The 26,871-nt window shown below is 39.8% G+C and overlaps 1 protein-coding gene across 1 annotated transcript in view; it reads right to left on the bottom strand.

Annotated features, from left to right (window-relative positions):
* cep290 (centrosomal protein 290) overlaps positions 1-26,871 on the bottom strand; it is a 79,386-nt gene that overhangs the window by 15,784 nt on the left and 36,731 nt on the right. The window contains exons 26-38 of the mRNA XM_034149171.1: positions 26,034-26,239; positions 23,465-23,616; positions 21,859-21,970; positions 17,030-17,485; positions 15,602-15,766; positions 14,117-14,224; positions 13,569-13,703; positions 13,216-13,485; positions 10,623-10,730; positions 9,544-9,743; positions 4,225-4,438; positions 3,008-3,145; positions 464-685 (exon numbers count right to left, since the gene is read on the bottom strand). Coding sequence (XP_034005062.1) covers positions 464-685; positions 3,008-3,145; positions 4,225-4,438; positions 9,544-9,743; positions 10,623-10,730; positions 13,216-13,485; positions 13,569-13,703; positions 14,117-14,224; positions 15,602-15,766; positions 17,030-17,485; positions 21,859-21,970; positions 23,465-23,616; positions 26,034-26,239 — 2,486 coding nt within the window. The remainder of the gene's footprint in view (positions 1-463; positions 686-3,007; positions 3,146-4,224; positions 4,439-9,543; positions 9,744-10,622; positions 10,731-13,215; positions 13,486-13,568; positions 13,704-14,116; positions 14,225-15,601; positions 15,767-17,029; positions 17,486-21,858; positions 21,971-23,464; positions 23,617-26,033; positions 26,240-26,871) is intronic.

Genomic DNA, 26,871 nt, shown 5'->3' with positions numbered 1-26,871 from the left:
AGCAAACTGCATTCGTCGGGCCGAACCACGTCCCTTAACTGTGATATAATGGCCATATACCACGGCCTGTCGTGAGCTATTGCTTAAATATAAAAAGATGCAAAGTTAAAAAGATATGATGAACAGAGGTGCAGCCAAAGTCCTGAGACAAATCTGGACTGTAGTTTAAAAAAAGGCTGGAGGGCACTGATCCACCAGATGAGCCGAATGATTTGATTTGGTTTCCACCCGAGAAGTTTATCTTAGATCTCAGAAGAATGTAAAATTCCATTCTTGATGCATTCCTCAATTTATTTCAATTGAATTGTCTGAATGTCTTGTGCTCATGATGTTGTGCTGATATTGGCTGTCATGTGGCTGCAGCAGCAACAATACACTTCAGATTGAAGTCTCGCTGAGCTGCGTGCTTCCTAATAAATCAGGAGCTCTGTGTGTTTTCAGAAACTCCCTGAGAGGGTCTAACCTGGAGGGCGCTGCTGAACCTCTTGGCTTTCTGCTTCAGCTCCTGGACCTCCTGCTCCTGCTCCTCCCTCTCCGCCTGCAGGCGTCTCTGAGCCTTCGCACTCCTCTGCAGATCCTGGGTCAGCCCGTCCACTTCCTCTCTCAGGCTGTTCTCCCGGCCTCTTGCTCCTCTTGCAGAATCCTTTGCCGATTGAAGTTCTTCATTAAGTTCTTGCACCCGCACCTGCGTCAAAAGACATACATGGAGATGCTTACATAAGTGCACCTGTTGTACATCAGGGTTAAACATTCATGCCCTCCTTGGACACCAAAAGGACATACAATTTCTTGATGCTATCGATTTTCATATTGTGCAAACATTATCAACATATTACAGACATTATCACCCCCCCCTCATCAACAAAATTATCGCTTGGACTGCTTTTTTTATAGCGTGTTTGTGTCTTTGCAAACTCTCAGAGCGCTTTTACATATACAAGTGAGCATTCAGCCATTCACAGAAAGGCTTCAGAGGTTAATTCAGAGGTATCTTGCACAAGGACACATTGAGATGGGGCTGGGGATCGAACCTGTGACCTTCCGATAGAGAGCGACAATCTATCTGATTGAATGAATCACAGTATAATGGGTTTCCCCTTTCCTGTAGTGTGTTATAAAGGGTTTGAACAATTACAGAGTCATTTTTCCAACTATATTGCAGCCCTTTTTGACTCAATACTGGAGCAATTTTGAAATGATTGTCCCCATTACTCAGTCAGACTCAATTACCCTTTACTAGTACACACAGCTGGCACCACAAGGAAGTAGCAGATTGTTGAGAAACCGACTAACACATGGTTGTATTGGAAAGGCTAAAGGCATTTTATTAATACCAGCAAATACAAGTATAACAATATGTTAGCATAATGTAGAATATACAACTGTCTGTCAGATTATACTACACAGATGAATACCATTTAAAAAAAAACTAGATATAAAAAAAAGTACGCTTTTTTATCTACTGACTTTTAATATCTGACTCAAATGAGGTGTCGTGGTGTTTAATAAAAGGAATAAAGCCAAATTGGAGTCGACTAGATGTCTTTACTGGGAACATAGTCGATTATTTTCTGTTTCTTTATAGGAAATATAATCATAACTCGCGTCCCAAGCTTTCTTTATGTCAGTTTATAAGATCAACAGCTATTCCCAAATGTGTGAAATGAAATACGACCATACCTGCCAACCCTACCGATTTGGGCGGTAGTCTACTGCTTTTGACATGTTTCTACCGCCTACCGACTAAACTATAACAAATGAAAATGACACTCCATAGACACTGGACTCGACCTTTGGCACACACACCGTTTGCAGCGTGTCTGTGATCCCATCTTACAAACAGTCCTCTGTGTTTCTGAAAGTGAAACAAAGTGCAGAGGAAGGGCAGCGTTACCCCCGGGGCTGATGGGTAATCACTCCCAAATGAGTTAGGGGAACAGAGACGAGGCATTTGAGTCCTGCAGGGTTTCCCCGTTAATATCAGTGCCTTGAAAACACATGTTGGCGACTGAAAGACATCCAGTGTTTGGTCTTTTCCTGAAGCATCCTTCACCTACAGTGTCTCAACTGAAAGAGGACCACAAACACACCAAAAATACAATACCATTTTGAGATTTGGGGATATTTATCTCCCATTCTTTCACTTTTTCTGACATTTTCAACACCAAACATGTCGTTAATGTCTCTGTTTAGTGAACTACAGCAATCTGAAAGCCTGTACATTATTTATATCACACTTTATCAGTAAAAACATGCAGGAAATGACTTTTTTAATGCAGTATTTTCTGATTGATGACGCAACACAAAGATATTTCGCTCTGTGCAAACCTTTGACTCTCATATGTCAACAACATAACATGTTCACACAAGAGTTCTAGCTTTCCTACATCCTGACACATCCTTCATCTACACTGTCTCAACTGAAAGAGGACCAGAAACACTCAAAATACAATCAAATGTGGAGACTTTGGGGATATTTATCTCCCATTCTTTTACTTTTCGGGCATTTCACAGACCAAACATGTCGTTGATGTCACTGTTTACCAAACTACCACTTTTTCTGAGAAATGCATAAAATGATGCAATATATGTTAAATACATGGTTTATACATGTAATTACTGGGGTTCCATTTCTTCTGATTACCTAATTTGGGCATGCAAACCTACCTCTTTTGGATTTGGAAAGGTTGGCATGTACTGTATGTACGACATGTCATTATAATGAAGGGCTCCCAACTTACGATACGATACGATAATACTTGAATGGTCGGATCAAGTCTGACATTTGACTTGCATCACAGCAGCTCCATGTGTAACATCAACAGGCAAATATCAAGACGCAATACATGAAAAACAAACAACAAACATTTAACATAACAGCACAATCACTGAGAGAAAAGCTGCTCAAAGAGCCTTTAGCGTGCATTTGATGTGGGATTCAGCTCTGTATCTACTGAGAGGACTGACAGATGCACAAAGGATGCTTCAGTCTGACTTTATTGAGTACCTTAAGGTCTTTGGTGTGCCTGTCCACCAGCATCTGAACGTTGAGGCTCTCCTCTCTCTGAGCAGCGCCGGCGATGACTTGACTCTCGGCAGCAGACGTCATCTCCGCCCGCAGCTCCAGCAGAGCTTTACTGAGAGCCTGGAAACACAACAGAGAGCAGAGAGATGCCAGATAACGTAAATATGATGAGTGCAGTTAGAATTATTATTCTGCAGACCACCACAAAGGGACAAGTAAACCAAGCCCTCAGGCAGTGAGCAGGGTGTTGACTCCTGTCTGACTGACCAATGGACTTACATACACTTCAATACCATAGACATGTCAGTGTTTCCCACAGAATTTGATTCTATTTATGGGGGCACCACACCGCACCCGCCCCCCTCCCCCCCGGCAAGAAAAGTCAAAGGCCCCTTGACTTATTTGGGTGGCCCCAAATAAGAAAATACATGCGAGTTCATGGCTACTGTAGACAACGTTCTTGTTGCTCTGTGTTGCGTTGTTAATGAGTGAGACACACCGGAGTGGAGGATCTGTGGGGTTTATTCTCCCAAAAATACAATTTACAATTTACAATTTAGGCATTTAGCAGACGCCTTATTCCAAAGCGACTTACAATGACCAATTACAGGGACATTCTCCCTGGAGTAACTGAGGGCTAAGTGCCTTACTCAAGGGCACACTAGTAGTGGTGTTCCAGGCGGGATTTGAACTCGCAACCTTCCGATCATCATCCCACCTCACTATCCATTAGACCACCAAAAAAAAATGACGAGATCCATTTGTGGCGGACAACATATAATTGTGGCGGCCCGCCACAAATAAATCAATGTATGGAAAACACTGCATCATGTCTTCTGGAAACAATTGGGGTTAGTTATCTTACCCAGGGACACTTCGACATGTTTACAGCCGGTGTGGGACTGAACCGGTAATCCCCTGATTTACAGAAGAGCACATTAACCCCCTGAACCTCTAGATACAATCTGACTGAGCTGAGACCGGCCCTGACACTGCCTTAAATCAAATGGGAGGCGGGGCTTATTAAGGAAAATGCAAGTGCACATACTCGGGGTGAAGATTTGGGTATTTTTGTTTACCAAGAGGCCAGTTTATATTTACAAAAAGCAACTTTCATGGACATGAACGTGGCCCCGCCTCCAACACTGTATCCATATCTCTTTATACATCCATGAAGTGAATTTATGTGATAAAAGAACCTTGAGCTGCTTCTCTCTCTGGGTGAGCTGAGCCTTCAGTCGGTCCACCAGGTTCTTCATGGTGTTGCTGGGGGAGCGCACGTTGGCCTCCTTCTGGGCGGACAGCTCAGTTTGGAGGAAGGTCATCTCCTTCTCCATCTGGGCGATTCTGTTCGTCTGATCCTCACTGTCACCGGTCAGAGCCTTCACCTGGGAGGCATGGTGCTCCTCCAACCTGCAACAAATCACCGCTGTTAGTGTGTTTTAAAAGGGAGCAGATGTTATAAAGTAGTAGTGTGTTATATAGGTTTTGTGCATGTAAATGGTAAATGGTAAAACCCCTTAAACCCTAAAAAAACCTTTGTTTTCTCTTTTGTAACATAATGCTATCACTATTTAAAACTTGCACTTCTATTGGTTCAAGGTTCAAGGCTTTTATTTGTCATACGTACATAGCTACAGTGTATGTCGATGAAAATCTTAGGTCTAGCGCTCCAACACATTGTACGTGATAGGCTAAGGGGCGGGACATCTCTGAGCAGTTGACCAATCACAACAGAGCCGGCCAGCTAACCAATCAGAGCAGACTGGGCTCTGGTTTCAGACAGAGGGTGAAAAGAGGTGCTGCAGCACAGGCAGTATGAGAAAAATAAAGAGCTTTTTGAACATTAAAGCATGGAGACATGTAGAGACACTACATACTGATATACACCTGAACATCAGCAGGAGAGGACTCTTTAAAGTAGAAACACTACATACTGATATACACCTGAACATCAGCAGGACAGCACTCTTTAAAGTAGAAACACTACATACTGATATACACCTGAACATCAGCAGGAGAGGACTCTTTAAAGTAGAGGCACTACATACTGATATACACCTGAACATCAGCAGGAGAGGACTCTTTAAAGTAGAGACACTACATACTGATATACACCTGAACATCAGCAGGAGAGGACTCTTTAAAGTAGAGACACTACATACTGATATACATCTGAACATCAGCAGGAGAGGACTCTTTAAAGTAGAGACACTACTTACTGATATACACCTGAACATCAGCAGGAGAGGACTCTTTAAAGTAGAGACACTACATACTGATATACACCTGAACATCAGCAGGAGAGGACTCTTTAAAGTAGAGACACTACATACTGATATACACCTGAACATCAGCAGGAGAGGACTCTTTAAAGTAGAGGCACTACATACTGATATACACCTGAACATCAGCAGGAGAGCACTCTTTAAAGTAGAGACACTACATACTGATATACACCTGAACATCAGCAGGAGAGGACTCTTTAAAGTAGAGACACTACATACTGATATACACCTGAACATCAGCAGGAGAGGACTCTTTAAAGTAGAGACACTACATACTGATATACATCTGAACATCAGCAGGAGAGGACTCTTTAAAGTAGAGACACAACATACTTATATACACCAAAACATCAGCAGAAGAGGACTCTTTAAAGTAGAGACACTACATACTGATATACATCTGAACATCAGCAGGAGAGGACTCTTTAAAGTAGAGACACTACTTACTGATATACACCTGAACATCAGCAGGAGAGGACTCTTTAAAGTAGAGACACTACATACTGATATACACCTGAACATCAGCAGGAGAGGACTCTTTAAAGTAGAGACATTACATACAGTACTGATATGAACCTGAACATGAGCAGGAGAGGACTCTTTAAAGTAGAGACACTACATACTGATATAAACCTGAACATCAGCAGGAGAGGACTCTTTAAAGTAGAGACACTACATACTGATATACACCTGAACATCAGCAGGAGAGCACTCTTTAAAGGAGAGACACTACATACTAATATACACCTGAACATCAGCAGGAGAGGACTCTTTAAAGTAGAGACACTACATACAGTACTGATATGAACCTGAACATGAGCAGGAGAGGACTCTTTAAAGTAGAGACACAACATACTGATATGAACCTGAACATGAGCAAGAGACGACTCTTTAAAGTAGAGACACTACATACTGATATACACCTGAACATCAGCAGGAGAGGACTCTTTAAAGTAGAGACACTACATACTGATATAAACCTGAACATCAGCAGGAGAGGACTCTTTAAAGTAGAGACACTACATACTGATATACACCTGACCATCAGCAGGAGAGGACTCTTTAAAGTAGAGACACTACATACTGATATACACCTGAACATCAGCAGGAGAGGACTCTTTAAAGTAGAGACACTACATACTGATATAAACCTGAACATCAGCAGGAGAGGACTCTTTAAAGTAGAGACACTACATACTGATATACACCTGAACATCAGCAGGAGAGGACTCTTTAAAGTAGAGACACTACATACTGATATACACCTGAACATCAGCAGGAGAGGACTCTTTAAAGTAGAGACATTACATACTGATATACACCTGAACATCAGCAGGAGAGGACTCTTTAAAGTAGAGACATTACATACAGTACTGATATGAACCTGAACATGAGCAGGAGAGGACTCTTTAAAGTAGAGACATTACATACAGTACTGATATGAACCTGAACATCAGCAGGAGAGGACTCTTTAAAGTAGAGACATTACATACAGTACTGATATGAACCTGAACATGAGCAGGAGAGGACTCTTTAAAGTAGAGACACAACATACTGATATGAACCTGAACATGAGCATAACATGTCTTCTTTAACTGTTATTATAACAGTTTTTTTAGTAGGACTACTTTTATCTACGTCAAGTCCAAGTCATTACCACTGACTCTAACCAGCTGGGGGGGCATTTTCTACTGACCATGTGTCTGTTGTGTTCTGTACTGTAGCTTATGTGCTAACAAGGGGGTATAGTCATGATTCAAGACATGAAAACAAACGTCCTGTAGTTTGGAGAAAACTGACAGGAATAACAAAACGGCAGTTAAGCTATATATTTCATCATTGTCAAAGTCTGGTAGCTTTGAAGAGATCTTAGATAAATGTTTTTAGTTCCTTGTTTTGGACGGGCTGTCTGACAACAAGGAAGTGTGGTGAAAGTATTCTTTATCTGATAACTGACATTTATGCATGACTCTTCTGCCCCGTTCCCATGCTCCTGAACTGGGACTCCTGTCTGGTCACGTGCTGACAATCCTCAGAATCTCTTCAAGGGGAACATACCTAACCAACATTGTTTGCCAGCAGTAAGCATAGAAAACCCTAACCCATTTCTGTTAAATTCGGTAAATAAAGTCCCAGTTTAACAGAAGTGAGAACATCTTAAGCTTTTATACTGGGACAACTCCCCCTGTGAAACTGAATATGTAAGCGCTGTACGGTTACAGTAAAATCAAATGTAATTTTTTGCATTTGATTGGGCCTAGAATGCAATTGTATATTTTTTTCCACGCTTTGGCAGCCAGTTTTAAACTCAAGCATGCTGAAATGATTCAGAGGTCAAGTGTTTCTGAGTGTGTGTGTGTGTGTGTGTGTGTGTGTGTGTGTGTGTGTGTGTGTGTGTGTGTGTGTAGGCATAAACTTTGCATGAACTATGTATTAATAACACCTTCTGACATTCTACATAGCTTAACTTGATGCAATTTTACAATATACTCTATCTCACGTTCAACGTTTATTGGGAGTTGAGAAATGCTGAGTGACCTTGTCCTTTGAGAGGTAGTTCTTAGTAAAGTATTAAATCAAATCAAATTAAATCAAAACATGTTTTGTGTGTGTATGTGTGTGTGTGTGTGTGTGTGTGTGTGTGTGTGTGTGTGTGTGTGTGTGTGTGTGTGTGTGTGTGTCATGTCATTCGGAGTGTTCTCGGCCGGCCCCAATGACCTGCTGAACTCCTAAAAGCATATTTTCATTGACTTCAGTGATTTGGCTGATTTAACTAAACTATTAACCTTTTCAACTGCCCATTAAATCACTTTAAGGTTGTTAAAATCATGTTATTCCAAACTGTCTGAAAGTGACAGCTTGTTCCCTCTCTTCATCGAAGTGTTATGGTGCAGAAACCTGTATGATTCATTTAGAAAGCGAACAAGGAAATGTGTTGTTGCATACAGATAGGAAACCTTTGAATGGTGGTATTTTAAGTTATTCAAGGCCATCTGTTCAGAAAGGGGGTTCAGTAAATATTTCAGGCTTTAAACGGTACTTTTAGTAGACTCTGAACTGCTGAACTGCTGAACTGACAGGGACTAGTTGTTTCTCTACTATTGGGCCTTTGTATATTAGATGTAATCCTGGATGAGACACACATTAGCAAAGTGCATTCCTGTTAGGGCATTTCAACGTTACTGTGTAATTAGCCATCTATTAAACTGGGGTTTAATGAAATGAGACTAAAAAATTCTCTGTCCGTCTGGGTTAGGCGGCTGTATCACTGAGGATCCAGGGAAGGGTCAAGACCTGACATATTCTAATCAGAAGTCTGGTATTATATTCTCGGCTGGATTTGTGATTTAAGAACAGAGAAGCTAGTATAAACCACCGTAAAAATAAAGCTCTTTAAACTGAATAAGGCATTGAGGGGAGTTTAAGAGTTTGTAGGGGTATTAAATGTGGTTTTGTACAAAAAACTGCAAATTCATGATCAGGGTATATGCAGAAATCCTGAAGTCAAATGTAATACCTTTTAAGACCTTTTTTAAGACCCTTACCATACATTTTAAGACCTCATCGCCACTTGGAGTTCTAACCGGTTACATTGGCGACACGCTTTACCTCACATTGACTATATACAGTATTGATTGTCCTTCCTCCTTATCTTCCAACCATTTGGACGCAGACTTGCATTTCCCCATAACGAAGTTGTTTAACAACCGGCGTAAACGGACCTTCGCGCTATCAAGCAGTGAGCGTGCGATGTCCTGTTCAGATGACGTCAAATTTGACAAGCTACAAAATGTAATACCTTGGAAAATGCCGTTTAATACTTTTTAATAGCCTTAATTTTCGCTAAATTGATTTATCAACTTTTAATATTTTTTAAGACCCCGCGGACACCCTGATGATGAATATGTTCGGCAAATAACATGCAGGGACCACTGACTGTGTAGCAGCCTGTGAGTTAAATTACAGAACGGTTAGCGTGTCTTATTTTAGGTGTTGGTCTGGGACTGGGTAACTTTTGGAGATAATTGCTGGTAGTATGTTGATTCTGGTTCAGAGCTTTATTGGTTTTGACAAACTGAACCTGTACAGGACTCTGCTGCTGATAATAATTGCATTTATCATTCATTTCATCACTAACCAAACTACTTGAAATAAAGGATTATAATTCTGTTTGAATATAATCCCCACAGTTGACGAAAGAAAAACGTTTTCAATAAAAGGGATAATCACTTTGATGTCTCCTCGGCGTGTTTCTTAGCCAGTGTTTCCATGGCGCTCCTCTGTCTCTCCAGCTCAGCGTTGCTCAGCCTCAGCTTCTCTGTGACGGAGAAGAGCGAGCCGTCCTGCTCAGAAACCGTCTGCTCCAGCTCAGCCAGGCGCTCCAGGTGCTTGTTGGTCGGCACCCTGATGCTGGGCTTCTTCATCAACTCCTGGACAAAAAGATGGAGGGTACATTATTAAAAAACACTGCTTCAAACGTGTGCTTTTATTTATGTCTTTATGACTTAATGTGAGCATATGTATAAATATGTCTGTTTATTGTGTATATATAGTAGGTATATACATATTTTTATACATATTTGAATATTTTGTATTCGGGATTGTGGGAAACGGTATTTCGATCTCTCTGTCTGTACACACAAACTGAAAGATTGACAATACAATTGACTTTGACAAACTAATCAAAGTGGTAAAAGACTCATTGAGGAACATCTCAATTACTCTCAGGATTTATCCCATAAAACACTGGAAATGAGGTGTAACATGTTGTTTATAACACACCATACATATAAATACACCAAGGGACTTAAAGGGGCAAAGTAAAACAAATATTTTGCCAGAACTTAAGTTTATAACTTGAAAACTATCAACAGAATGTGAAGAGGTGACATTTGTGTGAGTTGTTTGTTTATTTATTTGTTTATTCTACACATGGCAGTTATTTTAAAACAAAATATGTACACTTTACAAAACATGTACACTTAGCCACACGGAGACGATAACGAAAACGAACCGAATTTGATATCAAAAAAGTCTTCCGTCCACACGAGACCGCTCGACCCGCTGTAGTACATATGCCGGGCCTGTAAGTGCCGCTGTACTTCCGCCACAAAATACACCAAAAGCAGCGAAGAAGACCCCCCCCCCCCCCCCGAGCATGGTTGCCATGGTTGCCCTTCTGTATTCTCCGCGGTGGATTTGAAGACGTGAAGACTCCTTTAAGTCTAATCATTTCTGATGTTAAGGACTGTACCTGCACCATCTGTCAGAAAAAAGGTTGTAAAGGTTAGACATGGATAAGTGCGTACCATTGCCGTCTGTTTGAAGCGGTCGAGAGAGGTGTCCGTTTGCAAGTCCAACTTCTCATGCAACATCTTCATCTCCTCCTGATGTCTCTTTATCATCTCCTCCTGGTCCTGTGATTGAAAAGGTGAAGTTAAACGAAACACTTTGAATATAAAAGGATCATTTTTATTCTTAAATCTAAACCAGCTTTCTAAAGACAAGACCCAATAATAAAAAGTGGCCAGTAGATAAGGGGCGGAATATTTATGTGGAAATAGCTGCTAAAAAACTTAGATTTCAGTCATTTGAGATCAAAGACATTTATAAACAAATTGCAACAGAAAAATCACTTGGAAAACACCTGCCGATTCACTTTCTCAGTTCCCATGAGAAGTTCCCATGAAACCGGTGCAGTCATTTAGTTTTTACTCACCACAGCTAATTATTACCATCTTAGAGAAACATCAAAAGATACTACCCGTCTTCACTTTTGACAGACACTATTTTACATGCCAGGAATTCTGCACATGCCAAACCAAATTGATCGACTGCAGGTGGTACAGAGCTCATCTGCCAGTTGTCTAACCAGAGGCAATTTATCACATGACTTATGTTTTTACCTTACACTGGCTTCCAGGAAGTATACATTTCAAAAATTCATTTTAGGTTCTCATGGCCTGCTTTATCTCTGGCATGTGCAAATCACAAGTCAAACCAGATATTTAACCACTCCTTTAACCCTTATGTTGTGTTCGGTTCTCCCCTGACCCGTTTCAAGTTAAAATTATATAATAACTGCTCTAGTTTTTTGTATCGGAACAAGGCTTCATGATATCCTCCACAACAGATATATAAACACTACGAAACTGATTTTTACCATTTTAGCCAAGTCTGAAGGTCTCTAAAAAAAAAAGTGTATCATTTGGTGTCGGGTCTGGGGAGACCCAGCAGAATTGTTTTGGGTGACTCGAGGTCAAATTTGGCCCAATCAAGATTCATCTTTGACTTTAGACACCCCTCCCCCACCTCCTTCATCAACTGTAACAATCATTTTTTCGCAACATGCACCTGGTCTCCCCTCCCTCTGCTGCCCCCCCCCCCCCCACGGGAACTCGACCTTTCTCAAAGAATATGTGCACTAACACTTGAACCTGAACACACACATGCACGTGTGCAATATGTGGTGTAATGTGTTTTGGGGCCATAACATTAAATTACAACAGGATTGTACGGTTATGAATGCATAATAACTTAGTTATGATGTAGTTAAAACAATATTGGATGATAGGCGTGTGGCACAGTGGTCTAGTGCATTGGTGTTCGGATCAGGGGAGCACAGGTTCAAACCCCACTGCAGTCAGCATGTCGTTGTGTCCCTGGGCAAGACACTTCACCCCAAATTGCTCCTGTGGGGATTGCCCACAGTATTGAGTATGTAAGTCGCTTTGGATAAAAGCGTCTAACAAGTAACATGTCATGTAATAGTCATTATTTTTGAGAGTTTTGGACTGAGATAAATCATGGGTCAAAATTGACCAGCGAACACCATGAACGGTAACAGCTTTTGAACACAACACAAGGGTTAACATCTATATGCTATTTGCTATTATCACTAAGTCTACCCCAATACAACTTGGATTAAACAATATCATATGCTCATTTATAAAGCGATAACATATGCCCGTTTGAGTCAATAAGTTCATTTGATCTCAAATTACAATAGACCTGTCACATGTCTTATGTTTGCAAATGCACTTGGACAAAAAAATGGTGAGAAAGACGTGCAGTGGGAAATTCAAAAGGAAGGAGGATGATTATATATATATTGATTGTCAATGAAATGTATTATATCGTTTAAATAATTGATGTCTATCGTTATCGTTAGACCCCTACTATGCGCCAGTAGGTTCTTTGAGATCCCAGCCATTTTTTTTAACATCTTCTGATACAGAGACACAACTGACAACTTAACGGGCATTTTCAGTGAGGGCCCCAAGGCTTGGGAACAATCTGACTCATAAAATCAGGGCTGAGTGCCTTTTCTTAATTTACTTGAGTTTTAATTACTTTCTAAAAGTAAAAAATGTCCATAAATATATTTTCTTAATCTCACTTTTTTCGACACTATATTTGTTAATATACATACAACAGTTTTTTATCTGATCCCTTTAAAGCCTGACGATTTACGACCTTCTGCTATCTCTGTCAAGCTCACAACATTTTATAAGCGTATGAAATCAAGGCAACCATTTTTAACGTCATTTCATTTCATTTCCAACGTACATGGAAAGTTATTAGAACACAAATGTACTATAGTAACTAACTATTTATCTCAACCTATTTATGTTTATTTTTGTTGTTTTAAAAAAAAAAGTTTTGCTGTGATTTCCACCATATGTCTGTCTATGATTTTAAATGTTTTTGTACTATTAATCTAGTCTTATTCTGTAGGGGGGTGGGGGGGGGTTTTGTACTATTAATCTAGTCTTATTCTGTAGGGGGGTGGGGGGGGGCTACCATTTTTTGACAACCTGCACACCTGTTTGTTTTGTCTTTGACACTTGTATGTGTTGTTTAAGAAAAATGAATAAAAGCGTGTGAAACATATCACTGTACCTGTCTGGCTTGAGTTAACTGCTTCTGGTACTTCTTCAGCACGTCCTCCTTCTTGTCGATGCGCCCCTGGAGGTCTTTGATGGTCTGGTGGGCCAGCTTCAGAGTGCGCTGACCCTCCGGCTGACCCTCCTCGTGCTTCTTCAGGTCAGCTAGCAGCCGCTCTCTGTTGGCAGCGGCAGGGAGGCGAAGACGCAGCTCGTTGATCACTCTATCTCTGGAAACAATGTTCTGTTCAGCCTTCCACAGAGCGGCTTCTTTCTCCTTCAACTTCTGCATAAAAGGAGTTATAATTCAGACAATACGCTCTGCATTTTATTTATGAGGAATAGTGATTGTACAAATGAGTAGAATACCTCATCCAGATTTTTGCAGGTGGCCTGTGTTTCCAAAATGGTGCGGACATGCTCTCTGACTTTACCCAAAGCAAACTCCAGCTGATGAGCGAGAGGAAGACTCTGGTCTGGAAGGGATCCTGTACCATACTCATACTGAAAACAAAGAAAGATAGTTATTCTCCAAAGCAACACAGTCTTATTCTGAATAATCATGCTTTGTTTGCTCTTACTTTAATCAAATCAAATCAAATTTAATTTATAAAGCACATTTAAAAGCGATTTTTGGTCGAGCCAAAGTGCTGTACATGTAATAAAAACACATTACTACAATCACATTAAAAGACAATAATTTACAACAGAAATATAAAAAACAAGAACACAGGGAATAGTCAGGTGTCATGCTCCGCTCTGACTAGAAGGCCAGATTTAGATTAGATTACTTTATTGTCATTACATAATGCAAGCAGAGTGTAACGAAATGAAGAGGGTCTAACCAGAGTGCAAACAGTCAGTTACAGTATATATCTATCAGCAGTCTGAATGATTCCCTTTGTAAATAAGTTTACCTTTTCCGAACTGCTTAGTATTTCGCTCTGGTGTTTCTCGTACTGCTCCAGTTGGCGCTCCAGCTCCACCTCTCGCTGATCATGAGCCAGCTGGTGTTCCTCCTGAAGCTAGACATGGCCAATAGAGACGTATTCTGGATTACCTTGACATTTTCTTGAATACTACAATACTCCTGACACCCTGCTCAACTTAAAAGCACCTTAGGAAGAGAGGCGGTTGGAAATGTGAGGACTTCATATCTCGATATCTCTCCACCCTTTGTTATTGAGGTAAATGAGTCACACCACAATAATGTTTTATCACCCAAATCAACAAGATTTTATTTGCAGGGCTCGACATTATAAATGGCCCGCTGGCCCGGAAGCACTATTTAGACACCCCGGGCCAGCATAACGTACTTTCCACTTGCCCGCTCGGGCCACTAAACATATTGCTTTAAAAAAAAAAATGGTCCTGTGGTATTGGTATTTGACTAGCAATTTTGTTAAATTGTTTCGTTTATTAATGCTACAACATAGCGTTTCGTGAGGCGGTTGTCGTTGTTGGGTGAAAAGCAAACAGCTGTTTGCTGCAGAGCGCAGCGCGAGCACTACAGACTTTCTCGCCACCTAACCATTCGCTAAAATGTTTTTAATACCAGCGGTAACCGGCCAAGCGCCTGGCAAAAAACAATCTTCAAATAAAAGAAAGTCACCGGAGGAGTTAAAGGAGAGTGACAGGGAGTAGGAGAAGAAGAGGGAGAGAAAGTTTCAGCCACACTGGCTTGATCGATGGAGTTTACTTCAATACGATGCCAATATAAACAAGGTCTTTTGTCGGCTCTGTGCATCAATGCCGACCTATGCTAACAAGTAAGTGAAGAGTATACAATATAAAGGTATATTGGCTATAGGGAAATGTCCCAGAGGTTTAGGAGAATGAAGGTTCTAATCTAATCTATTACATAGCCATTACATGTCTAACTCCTACTGACAGGAAGGCAGAAAGCGCATTATACAAAAAATAATACTCATAATAATGATAATAGCAGACATTTTTTAATAATGGCTACAATATAATTATTTTAATAAACCAAATATGAACAATTGAGGAAAATGAGGAAGAACTGATTATTCAAATGTTGTAGTACAAGTAGTAATGTAGTTTGTGCATAAATTACTATTGCAACAAATGTGTTCATTTTCTTCATTATTAGTTGATTTTTTTGGACGAATGCTCTTGGGTCAATGGTGGGGCCAGTGATAATACAATTCCACTGGCCCTCTACCCCTGATTTGTATTTACTATTTTATCTGTTTTATTGTGTTGCACAGTGGGAGGAGCCTGTGACCTAAGATTTTCATTGTCATAACTACACTGTAGCTATGTAAACATGACAATAAAAGCCTTGAATCCTTGAAACTTGAAGACATTTTTTGAATTGTGTGTGCATATTGGAAAGTTTTTAAGCATGAATACAGAGTGTAGCAGAAATGTTGTCTCACCCTGTGTTGCTGAACAACGTCCTCCTCCAGCGAGCGGATGTTTCGCTCCTGCTCCTCCACCAGCGTCTTCAGGTACCTGATCTCCTCCTTCTGCACCGCCAGCTCCCTGCCTTTCCTCAGCTCCTGCAGACGAGCGTCCTCCATCTTTTTGTGCCACTCAGTCACCTGTTGGAAGTGATACTGATGTTAACTTGAAGGTTACATTGTTTGTTTTTTACTTAGGATCGTATACCGTGTCAAGTTTAGAGAACGGTAGACCTGTTCATTTGATTGTAGTTTTGTATATTTACAGAGACTGTTGCAAAAACTAAGCAGCTCATAAACATCAGATTAAACAAATTCACAAGAAAATAATTATATTTGAATGTATAGTTGTAAGTGTCACTACAGACGGAGTGCGTAGGGGTCGATTTGGAATAGGGCCAATGCCTAAGAAAAGGGGGATAAGTGTAATTCAGGACTACCGTCTTCATTTTTCAAACTGTTTTGTGATTTCGTCTCAGCTTGTTTTTGGTACAGCATTGTTTATGACACTGAAATGTCTGCTCCTGCCTGCACTTACAGTATCAGTAACGTCTGAATCAGAACATCTCCTTTTCTCCTTGGCCACCAGCAAAAGATTATCTATTGACTGCTTCATTTAAAGAACTCTTTATAAACTAAAGTATTACATTTTGAAATGGGAAATAATTAGCTCTAAAGAAGAGTGGGATTAAAGGAACAATAAATATGCTCGCCATGTCGTGTTTTTGGTGGTTTTTGGTTGTCAACCTATTTTTGTTTGTGAAATGTTGAAGTGGTCCTACTGACTGACTTTATTTCTTCTGTTTTTGTTTTGTAATATCGGAAATGTAGGCTGGCTTTACACCCACGGCCCTATCAGAAACGTTGCTATCAGAAACAATGCCCGACTGTTTTGGACGTAATATGGTCGGTGTTTACATTAGCATCGCTAACACTCAGAGCTAACCTGTACTGCACAGAGCATGTGTGTGAAGAAGCAGGAAATAAAAAGGAACTCACCTTGTGGTATAACCGGCAAGAGAGAAAGCCTTTGAGCTCCATACTGTTTCAGAAATAATCCTTGATAATCCATGATATGGCGTTTCATCACCGCAGTATTTAGTTTAGACAGTAGCTGCCGGGTCCCGCATGAGCTCAGACCCCTCCTTTTTCCTTTTTTATCATTTGTTTTTTTAAAGCTTTATATCAAAAATCAGCACTTTTGGCTGGAATGGGTGATCTGTTTGGTATTTTGAGCAAAAAACTTCATAGACATGTTTTTTATAAATGTTTATATATCTGAGACCTATGCTATTGCCTAAAAATAGCATGATAGGTGACCTTTAAGCCTTACGTACACACACATCACATGCAGTAAAGAAGCATCTTGCTCTCTTGTTGGAGTGGGAGATCAACAACACTGACCTTCTGGGCTCCTTTCACGTCCTTCAGTGTAGCGATGAGCTCCTCCAGGCCCCTGAGTCTTAGCTCCAGTTCCTCCGCCCTGCCCTCCGCCCTCTTCCTCTCCTCCTCCGCCTTCCTCTTCTCCTCCTGGGCTGTTGCTCTGTCCTCCTGAAGGCTAAACATGGCCACTGAAAACTTCTCCTGCTGGGGGAGAGGTATTGCCCCGGCGAACTGCCTACGTAGCGACTGGATGGTCTGACGGAGGTGCTTTGAGCGGTTTCTTCCCTCCTGTCGAGCTAGGAACAGAGAGCGCTCGCTGGTGTCCAGTCGCTGATCGGCACGCAGCTTGTGAACCTCCAGCTGTTGGAGGTGAGATGTGGCGGCATCCAGTTTGGACGAAGCTGCCGACTCGCTGAGCTGCAGAGCCACGATGTGCTGGTGCAGCTTCGCTATCAGGGCCTTCTCATCTGACTGAGACTGAGGGGGAGAGAGGACACTGTGAAAACACGCTTGATTGTTGTGCTTTCATTGATGTCTTAATGTGTGTAAATGTGTCGAATAGAATATACATATTTTTATACATTTATTATACATTTGTATTTTTGTATTCGGGATTTTGGGAAACGGCATTTCGATCTCTCTGTCTCTACACACAAACTGAAAGATTGACAATAAAGTTGACTGACTTTGAAAACAGTTTCACCTCTCCCTGATTTACACAGGAGTCTAAATTACAACCCATGTTGTCTTTGTTTTCGTTCATAAATGTCAATATAGTTTTGCATTACAATATTGTCCAACAGAGCTATAATAGATGTGTTTTTATATTTTATTTTGCTTTGCTTTACTTTCATTTTTGTATACAGCGCATCAGAGCTTAAAGTGGACCTATCATGGTATATTTAAATGATATATTGTAGGGCCATACCTATATAAGGTATATTTATACGTTTCTGTTTTCAAAATACCAAACAGATCATGCATTTTAGCCATGCCTCATTTCGCTCAATTTGCACTTTTAGCTCTGCTCTGCAAGGGCAGATTCAGTGAGAACAGCACCACCTACAGGCCTGGCATATGTACTACAGCGTCTCCAGCGCTTTCGAACGGCAATGGCCGTGGCTGTCTCCTCCTGATTGGTGGAGTTGGCCCAATAGCCGTAGCACCACCGTCCTGACGTCAGGACAGTGTTCAAATCTGGATCAGTTTTTATCAGATCCGTTGCAGCCCCTTTTTTAGAGATTTGGGTATGGAGGAAAATAGAGAGGGTTGTGTTTTCTGACACTTGGTGAGTTCCCTGGAACACCGGGGACACATATTCATGTAGAAAAGACGTACAGTGCATTTTGCATGATAGGTCCCCTTTAAATATTTGAATAAAAACTAATAAAAAAGTCACAATATGGATTGCAATTTCTAAAATGCAGAAAGATCCAATACATTCAACAAAAAAGAAGAAAATTAATGTTAAATGTATTGTTTAGAGAAAATGGGAATTATAATACGAAAGTAATCATTCTTTTCAATATCATAATTGATATTTTATTATTCTTAAAACAATCTAATTACCTCTTTATCTTATCTTATATACTAAGCAATTGGAATATCCATTACAAATTCCAAATGTTACTATAACTTTTTTCCCCCTGTATTTTATTAAACAAACGCCTGAACATTTTACTGAACCTGTTTAAAATAACAAAAAATTACGAACAGAAAGTCACCTGTTAACTAATAACTGTGAAGAAAGTAAAGTTAACAACCTGATTTGGTGAGTTATCACACTGTACAGTACCTCACATCAAAATCCCCTGCACTTTAATTGTGAATCAGACGGTTTACCAGAGTATATGAGACTAATAAAAGCTCCGAACATAATGAGCAACATTACGATCTAATGTACTGATCAGGAAGAGTTTATGATTAACGATACCATAGAACACCAAATACCTGGTAGTCCTCTATAATACCTGGTAGTTCTGTAGAATACCTGGTAGTCCAGTAGAATACCTGGTAGTCCTGTAGAATACCTGGTAGTCCTCCTTAATACCTGGTAGTCCTCTTTAATACCTGGTAGTCCTCTTTAATACCTGGTAGTCCTGTATAATACCTGGTAGTCCTGTATAATACCTGGTAGTCCTGTATAATACCTGGTAGTCCTCTATAATACCTGGTAGTCCTGTATAATACCTGGTAGTCCTGTATAATACCTGGTAGTCCTGTAGAATACCTGGTAGTCCTGTATAATACCTGGTAGTCCTCTTTAATACCTGGTAGTCCTCTTTAATACCTGGTAGTCCTCTATAATACCTGGTAGTCCTGTATAATACCTGGTAGTCCTGTATAATACCTGGTAGTCCTGTATAATACCTGGTAGTCCTGTATAATACCTGGTAGTCCTGTATAATACCTGGTAGTCCTGTAGAATACCTGGTAGTCCTGTATAATACCTGGTAGTCCTGTAGAATACCTGGTAGTCCTGTATAATACCTGGTAGTCCTCTTTAATACCTGGTAGTCCTCTTTAATACCTGGTAGTCCTCTATAATACCTGGTAGTCCTGTATAATACCTGGTAGTCCTGTATAATACCTGGTAGTCCTGTAGAATACCTGGTAGTCCTGTATAATACCTGGTAGTCCTCTTTAATACCTGGTAGTCCTCTTTAATACCTGGTAGTCCTCTATAATACCTGGTAGTCCTGTATAATACCTGGTAGTCCTGTATAATACCTGGTAGTCCTGTATAATACCTGGTAGTCCTGTATAATACCTGGTAGTCCTGTATAATACCTGGTAGTCCTGTAGAATACCTGGTAGTCCTGTATAATACCTGGTAGTCCTCTTTAATACCTGGTAGTCCTCTTTAATACCTGGTAGTCCTCTATAATACCTGGTAGTCCTGTATAATACCTGGTAGTCCTGTATAATACCTGGTAGTCCTGTATAATACCTGGTAGTCCTGTATAATACCTGGTAGTCCTGTATAATACCTGGTAGTCCTGTATAATACCTGGTAGTCCTGTATAATACCTGGTAGTCCTGTATAATACCTGGTAGTCCTCTATAATACCTGGTAGTCCTCTATAATACCTGATAGTCCTCTATAATACCTGATAGTCCTGTTTAATACCTGGTAGTCCTCTATAATACCTGGTAGTCCTCTATAATACCTGGTAGTCCTGTATAATACCTGGTAGTCCTGTATAATACCTGGTAGTCCTGTATAATACCTGGTAGTCCTCTATAATACCTGATAGTCCTGTTTAATACCTGGTAGTCCTGTATAATACCTGGTAGTCCTGTATAATACCTGATAGTCCTCTATAATACCTGATAGTCCTGTTTAATACCTGGTAGTCCTCTATAATACCTGGTAGTCCTCTATAATACCTGATAGTCCTCTATAATACCTGGTAGTCCTGTTTAATACCTGGTAGTCCTCTATAATACCTGGTAGTCCTCTTTAATACCTGGTAGTCCTCTATAATACCTGATAGTCCTGTTTAATACCTGATAGTCCTGTTTAATACCTGGTAGTCCTCTATAATACCTGGTAGTCCTCTTTAATACCTGGTAGTCCTCTATAATACCTGATAGTCCTCTATAATACCTGGTAGTCCTCTTTAATACCTGGTAGTCCTCTATAATACCTGGTAGTCCTCTATAATACCTGGTAGTCCTGTATAATACCTGGTAGTCCTGTTTAATACCTGATAGTCCTCTATAATACCTGGTAGTCCTCTATAATACCTGGTAGTCCTCTATAATACCTGGTAGTCCTCTATAATACCTGGTAGTCCTCTATAATACCTGGTAGTCCTGTATAATACCTGGTAGTCCTGTATAATACCTGGTAGTCCTCTATAATACCTGGTAGTCCTCTATAATACCTGGTAGTCCTGTATAATACCTGGTAGTCCTCTATAATACCTGGTAGTCCTCTATAATACCTGGTAGTCCTGTATAATACCTGGTAGTCCTGTATAATACCTGATAGTCCTCTATAATACCTGATAGTCCTGTTTAATACCTGGTAGTCCTCTATAATACCTGGTAGTCCTCTATAATACCTGATAGTCCTCTATAATACCTGGTAGTCCTGTTTAATACCTGGTAGTCCTCTATAATACCTGGTAGTCCTCTTTAATACCTGGTAGTCCTCTATAATACCTGATAGTCCTGTTTAATACCTGATAGTCCTGTTTAATACCTGGTAGTCCTCTATAATACCTGGTAGTCCTCTTTAATACCTGGTAGTCCTCTATAATACCTGATAGTCCTCTATAATACCTGGTAGTCCTCTATAATACCTGATAGTCCTCTTTAATACCTGGTAGTCCTGTATAATACCTGGTAGTCCTGTATAATACCTGGTAGTCCTGTATAATACCTGGTAGTCCTCTATAATACCTGGTAGTCCTCTATAATACCTGGTAGTCCTCTATAATACCTGGTAGTCCTGTATAATACCTGGTAGTCCTCTATAATACCTGGTAGTCCTGTATAATACCTGTTAGTCCTCTTTAATACCTGGTAGTCCTCTATAATACCTGGTAGCCCTCTATAATACCTGTTAGTCCTCTTTAATACCTGGTAGTCCTCTATAATACCTGGTAGTCCTCTATAATACCTGGTAGTCCTGTTTAATACCTGGTAGTCCTGTATAATACCTGTTAGTCCTCTTTAATACCTGGTAGTCCTCTATAATACCTGGTAGCCCTCTATAATACCTGTTAGTCCTCTTTAATACCTGGTAGTCCTCTATAATACCTGGTAGCCCTCTATAATACCTGTTAGTCCTCTTTAATACCTGGTAGTCCTCTTTAATACCTGGTAGTCCTGTATAATACCTGGTAGTCCTGTATCTGTCTCCTCAAAGCTTCCACTTCCTTCTCTCTGCTCTGCTGTCGGGCCTGAAGAGCAGAGACCTGCATCACAGCCACATCAGACACCTCCTGCAGCCTGGGCAAAAGAAACAAAGAAAAAAGGAAATTAACATTACAATGACAGTGGTGGAAGAGGCACTCAGATGTTATACTTACTGTACAAAAGTATGGGCATCAAAATATACTCGAGTAACCGAAAGTAAAAGTACTCGTTATTCGTAATGGCCAATTTCAGTATCATATATTGATTTACTGGATTAAGATTATGTTGAAAGCTGTTAAAGTGGAACTTTTTGAGTGACTTTGTATTTTGGTGCTGGATATTTTACCCTTTGATTTTATGTCAATGTTTGATATTAGCTAACTAAAGCAGCCAGGTAAATATAGTGGAGAAAAAAGTAAATATTGGTTTCCAAAATGTGATGGAATAGCATTAAAGGTCCCATGCCATGGCCATTTCTACTGATCATAATTCCATGAGGTATACTAAAATAGATTTAAATTGTGCAATTTTCCAAACTCACATTGGTTTCTCATACAGCATCTCTGTATAGTATGTGTATTCACTCTCTGTCCTAAACGGCTTGTTGGAGCTCCTGCCCCCCCCCTCCCTGTGAGCCCAGTGGCCGTCTGCGAGACAGCGAGACACAGCTAAACCCAGCCCCAAACACACACACACCCGCAGCCTGGCTGGGAGTTTGTGTGTGCGCTCAGGCTGAGTTCCGCGGTGTCTCGCTGTCTCGCCGACCCCACACCAGTGTCCCGCTCCTCGCAGCAGTGAGCCTTGCAACGTCCCGCCGAGTGTGTGTGTGTGTGAGGAAGTCTGCGGATTGGTCCAAACGTAACGGCTCCGCGGACGTAATGTTACGTCACTATACCCAAATACGTCACTATACCCAAGAAGTAAACAATGGAAAAGGAGAAATGTCCAACGAGGCGTTCTGGGGCAGCATAGACAGGTCTTTTCTGTGTTAGAGTTTTACTCGCTACAGGGTGTACTTTGAGGGTTTGTGACTCTGCAGACCGTTTACATGCAGAATAAGCTACATAACACACAAGGGGACGGGTTATAACCGGAACAGCATGACATGGGACCTTTAAAGTACCTCAACATAATTGAGTAAATGTACTTCATTTCTTTCCAGCAATGATATTTTGATGGTAGAATGAGTCTAAATTGTGGACATTATAAGCAACAGTGCAACCAAATTATAAAAGAAAAGCAAAGATAAGCTCATGCAGAACAGAGAAGTGCTTTTAAGGACTGGCACAACAGTTTGACGGATGAGATCTTGATTACACGGCTTTGACCTTAAGAAACACATTTGTATTTCCCATATCATTTATTCCCAAAGCCATTAAAGGATAGTGAGTGCAATCTCTAACATTTGTAATATCTTATTTCCAGAAATAGTAAAAGGCGTCCAACAGCTTTCAGCAAGAATCATTTTTAATGACTTGTCTTTGACTCCAAACTAGTGTGAACACATAAAGTATTAAGATATATTAAGCTATGATGACATATCTTTCACGATAAGAGCATAAATCATTCATCTTAAGGCAGACGTACTTAGAAACCTCGATGCGGAGCTCCGCCTCGTTCTTCTCCAGCTCTCCAACCCGGGCTTTGTCAGCGTCGCTCGCAGCTTGACTGACGCTGTCGGCCAGCTCGTCTCTCAGCTCGCGCTCCACCCTCTGCGCCGCCACATTCATCTTGGTCAACTGAAGGAAAACAGAGGCAACGTTACGTGATAAGATCTTTTTTATACCGTGATAATGTTGGGGGAAAATGACCTTAACGGGCAGAGATGGCAAAAGTACACACATCCTTTACTCAAGTAGAAGTACAGATACTCGTGTTTAAAAATACTCTGGTAAAAGTAGAAGTACTGACTAAACTTCTTTACTCAAGTAAAAGTAAAGAGGGCTTTGAAATGTACTTCAGTAAAAAGTACCCATAACTAGCAGCTGTTTTAAAGAGTACCTGACCTCCCTTTATATTAATAGAACAATAATGTCATTGTTAGCTAATGAATGTTTCCATGCTGAACAACGGCAACATGACAACGTTTTCATTGGTCCCTCTTCTTTAGAGAAGACCAGGAAATGATGGATACACGGATCGTGTTCAAATCAATAGGCACGCAATGACTCTAAATAATAATGATCACGCCACCAAACACACATTCAAACTAAAGGAACCAGCCTGTTTGGAAAATGTAACAAGTAGAAAGTACAGGTATTTGTGTTCAAAATGTAAGAAGTAGAAAGTTCAGGTATTTGAGTTCAAAATGTAAGAAGTAGAAAGTTCAGGTATTTGTGTTCAAAATGTAAGAAGTAGAAAGTTCAGGTATTTGTGTTCAAAATGTAAGAAGTAGAAAGTTCAGGTATTTGTGTTCAAAATGTAAGAAGTAGAAAGTACAGGTATTTGAGTTCAAAATGTAAGAAGTAGAAAGTTCAGGTATTTGAGTTCAAAATGTAAGAAGTAGAAAGTTCAGGTATTTGTGTTCAAAATGTAAGAAGTAGAAAGTTCAGGTATTTGTGTTCAAAATGTAAGAAGTAGAAAGTACAGGTATTTGGGTTCAAAATGTAAGAAGTAGAAAGTACAGGTATTTGGGTTCAAAATGTAAGAAGTAGAAAGTTCAGGTATTTGTGTTCAAAATGTAAGAAGTAGAAAGTACAGGTATTTGGGTTCAAAATGTAAGAAGTAGAAAGTATAGGTATTTGGGTTCAAAATGTAAGAAGTAGAAAGTACAGGTATTTGTGTTCAAAATGTGAGAAGTAGAAAGTACAGGTATTTGTGTTCAAAATGTAAGAAGTAGAAAGTACAGGTATTTGTGTTCAAAATGTAAGAAGTAGAAAGTACAGGTATTTGGGTTCAAAATGTAAGAAGTAGAAAGTACAGGTATTTGTGTTCAAAATGTGAGAAGTAGAAAGTACAGGTATTTGTGTTCAAAATGTAAGAAGTAGAAAGTACAGGTATTTGGGTTCAAAATGTGAGAAGTAGAAAGTACAGGTATTTGTGTTCAAAATGTAAGAAGTAGAAAGTACAGGTATTTGAGTTCAAAATGTAAGAAGTAGAAAGTTCAGGTATTTGAGTTCAAAATGTAAGAAGTAGAAAGTTCAGGTATTTGTGTTCAAAATGTAAGAAGTAGAAAGTTCAGGTATTTGTGTTCAAAATGTAAGAAGTAGAAAGTTCAGGTATTTGTGTTCAAAATGTAAGAAGTAGAAAGTACAGGTATTTGGGTTCAAAATGTAAGAAGTAGAAAGTACAGGTATTTGGGTTCAAAATGTAAGAAGTAGAAAGTTCAGGTATTTGTGTTCAAAATGTAAGAAGTAGAAAGTACAGGTATTTGGGTTCAAAATGTAAGAAGTAGAAAGTATAGGTATTTGGGTTCAAAATGTAAGAAGTAGAAAGTACAGGTATTTGTGTTCAAAATGTGAGAAGTAGAAAGTACAGGTATTTGTGTTCAAAATGTAAGAAGTAGAAAGTACAGGTATTTGTGTTCAAAATGTAAGAAGTAGAAAGTACAGGTATTTGGGTTCAAAATGTAAGAAGTAGAAAGTACAGGTATTTGTGTTCAAAATGTGAGAAGTAGAAAGTACAGGTATTTGTGTTCAAAATGTAAGAAGTAGAAAGTACAGGTATTTGGGTTCAAAATGTGAGAAGTAGAAAGTACAGGTATTTGTGTTCAAAATGTAAGAAGTAGAAAGTACAGGTATTTGGGTTCAAAATGTGAGAAGTAGAAAGTACAGGTATTTGGGTTCAACATGTAAGAAGTAGAAAGTACAGGTATTTGGGTTCAAAATGTAAGAAGTAGAAAGTACAGGTATTTGTGTTCAAAATGTAAGAAGTAGAAAGTTCAGGTATTTGTGTTCAAAATGTAAGAAGTAGAAAGTTCAGGTATTTGTGTTCAAAATGTAAGAAGTAGAAAATACAGGTATTTGTGTTCAAAATGTAAGAAGTAAAAGTCAAAAGTCGTCAGAAAAATAAGTAGTGGATTAAAGTACTAATACCAGAAACATGTACTTAAGTACAGTAACGAAGTATTTGTACTCTGTAATCTGGCTCAGATTGTGTTCGATTGCCGTTTCTGGGGTTATGAACGTGCTCCATGTCGTTTTCTTTGGCCACGTACCTCTGCAAACTTGGACTCCAGTTCAGAGTTGCGTTCCTCCACTTGCTTCAGGGACTTTCTCATGTGTTCGTACATTTTGTGTGCGTGCTCAGCTCTCTGCCTCTCGTTCAGCTCCTTCATCTCCAGAGTGGTGATGCGCCGGGCGGCTGACACCATCTCTTTGTTGGCAAACGCCTTGTCTGCCTTATCCATGCTTGTTTCACCTCCTGGCGTTAGGGTGAAAACACAATTAAGGGTGAGAATCTGATTTAAGGTTGGAATCCACAAACTCCCTAACCCTAAAAACTAGATTAACTCTCTGGTTTTAAGTTTTGCATAAAACGATAAGATATGGATTTCACACTAATTTCCTCTCTCTTTGGGACTATTTTTGCCAGATGTCCTGGTTTGAACTAGGTTAAGCCGAGGTTAAAATGAATCTATGGCCATACCAATTATTATATTGGTATTGACAAACAAAATAAACTCTCAGGTTAAATCATTTCAGTTAAAGTTTTGTATAAAAGCGATAACATTTGGATTTAACTGAAATGGTTTCATACTAATTTCCTCTCTCTTTGGGACTAATTTTTGCCAGATGTCCTGGTTTGAACTAGGGTGAACCCGGGTTAAAACAAATTTATGGACATACAAATTCTTATATTGGGATCCACAAACAAGATGAACTCTCAGGTTAAATCATGGTTTTAAGTATTGTATAAAAAGATAAAATATTGATATGGATTTCACACTAATTTCCTCTTTCTTTGGGACTATTTTTGCCAGATGTCCTGGTTTGAACAAGGTTGAACCCGGGTTAAAACAAATCTATGGCCATAACTATTCTTATATTGGTATT

The sequence above is a fragment of the Trematomus bernacchii genome, unplaced genomic scaffold (genome assembly GCF_902827165.1).
Source record: "Trematomus bernacchii unplaced genomic scaffold, fTreBer1.1, whole genome shotgun sequence".
Classification (NCBI taxonomy): Eukaryota; Metazoa; Chordata; class Actinopteri; order Perciformes; family Nototheniidae; genus Trematomus; species Trematomus bernacchii.
Note: the sequence above shows the minus strand (reverse complement) of the source record. Positions and strands in the feature narration are given on the sequence as shown.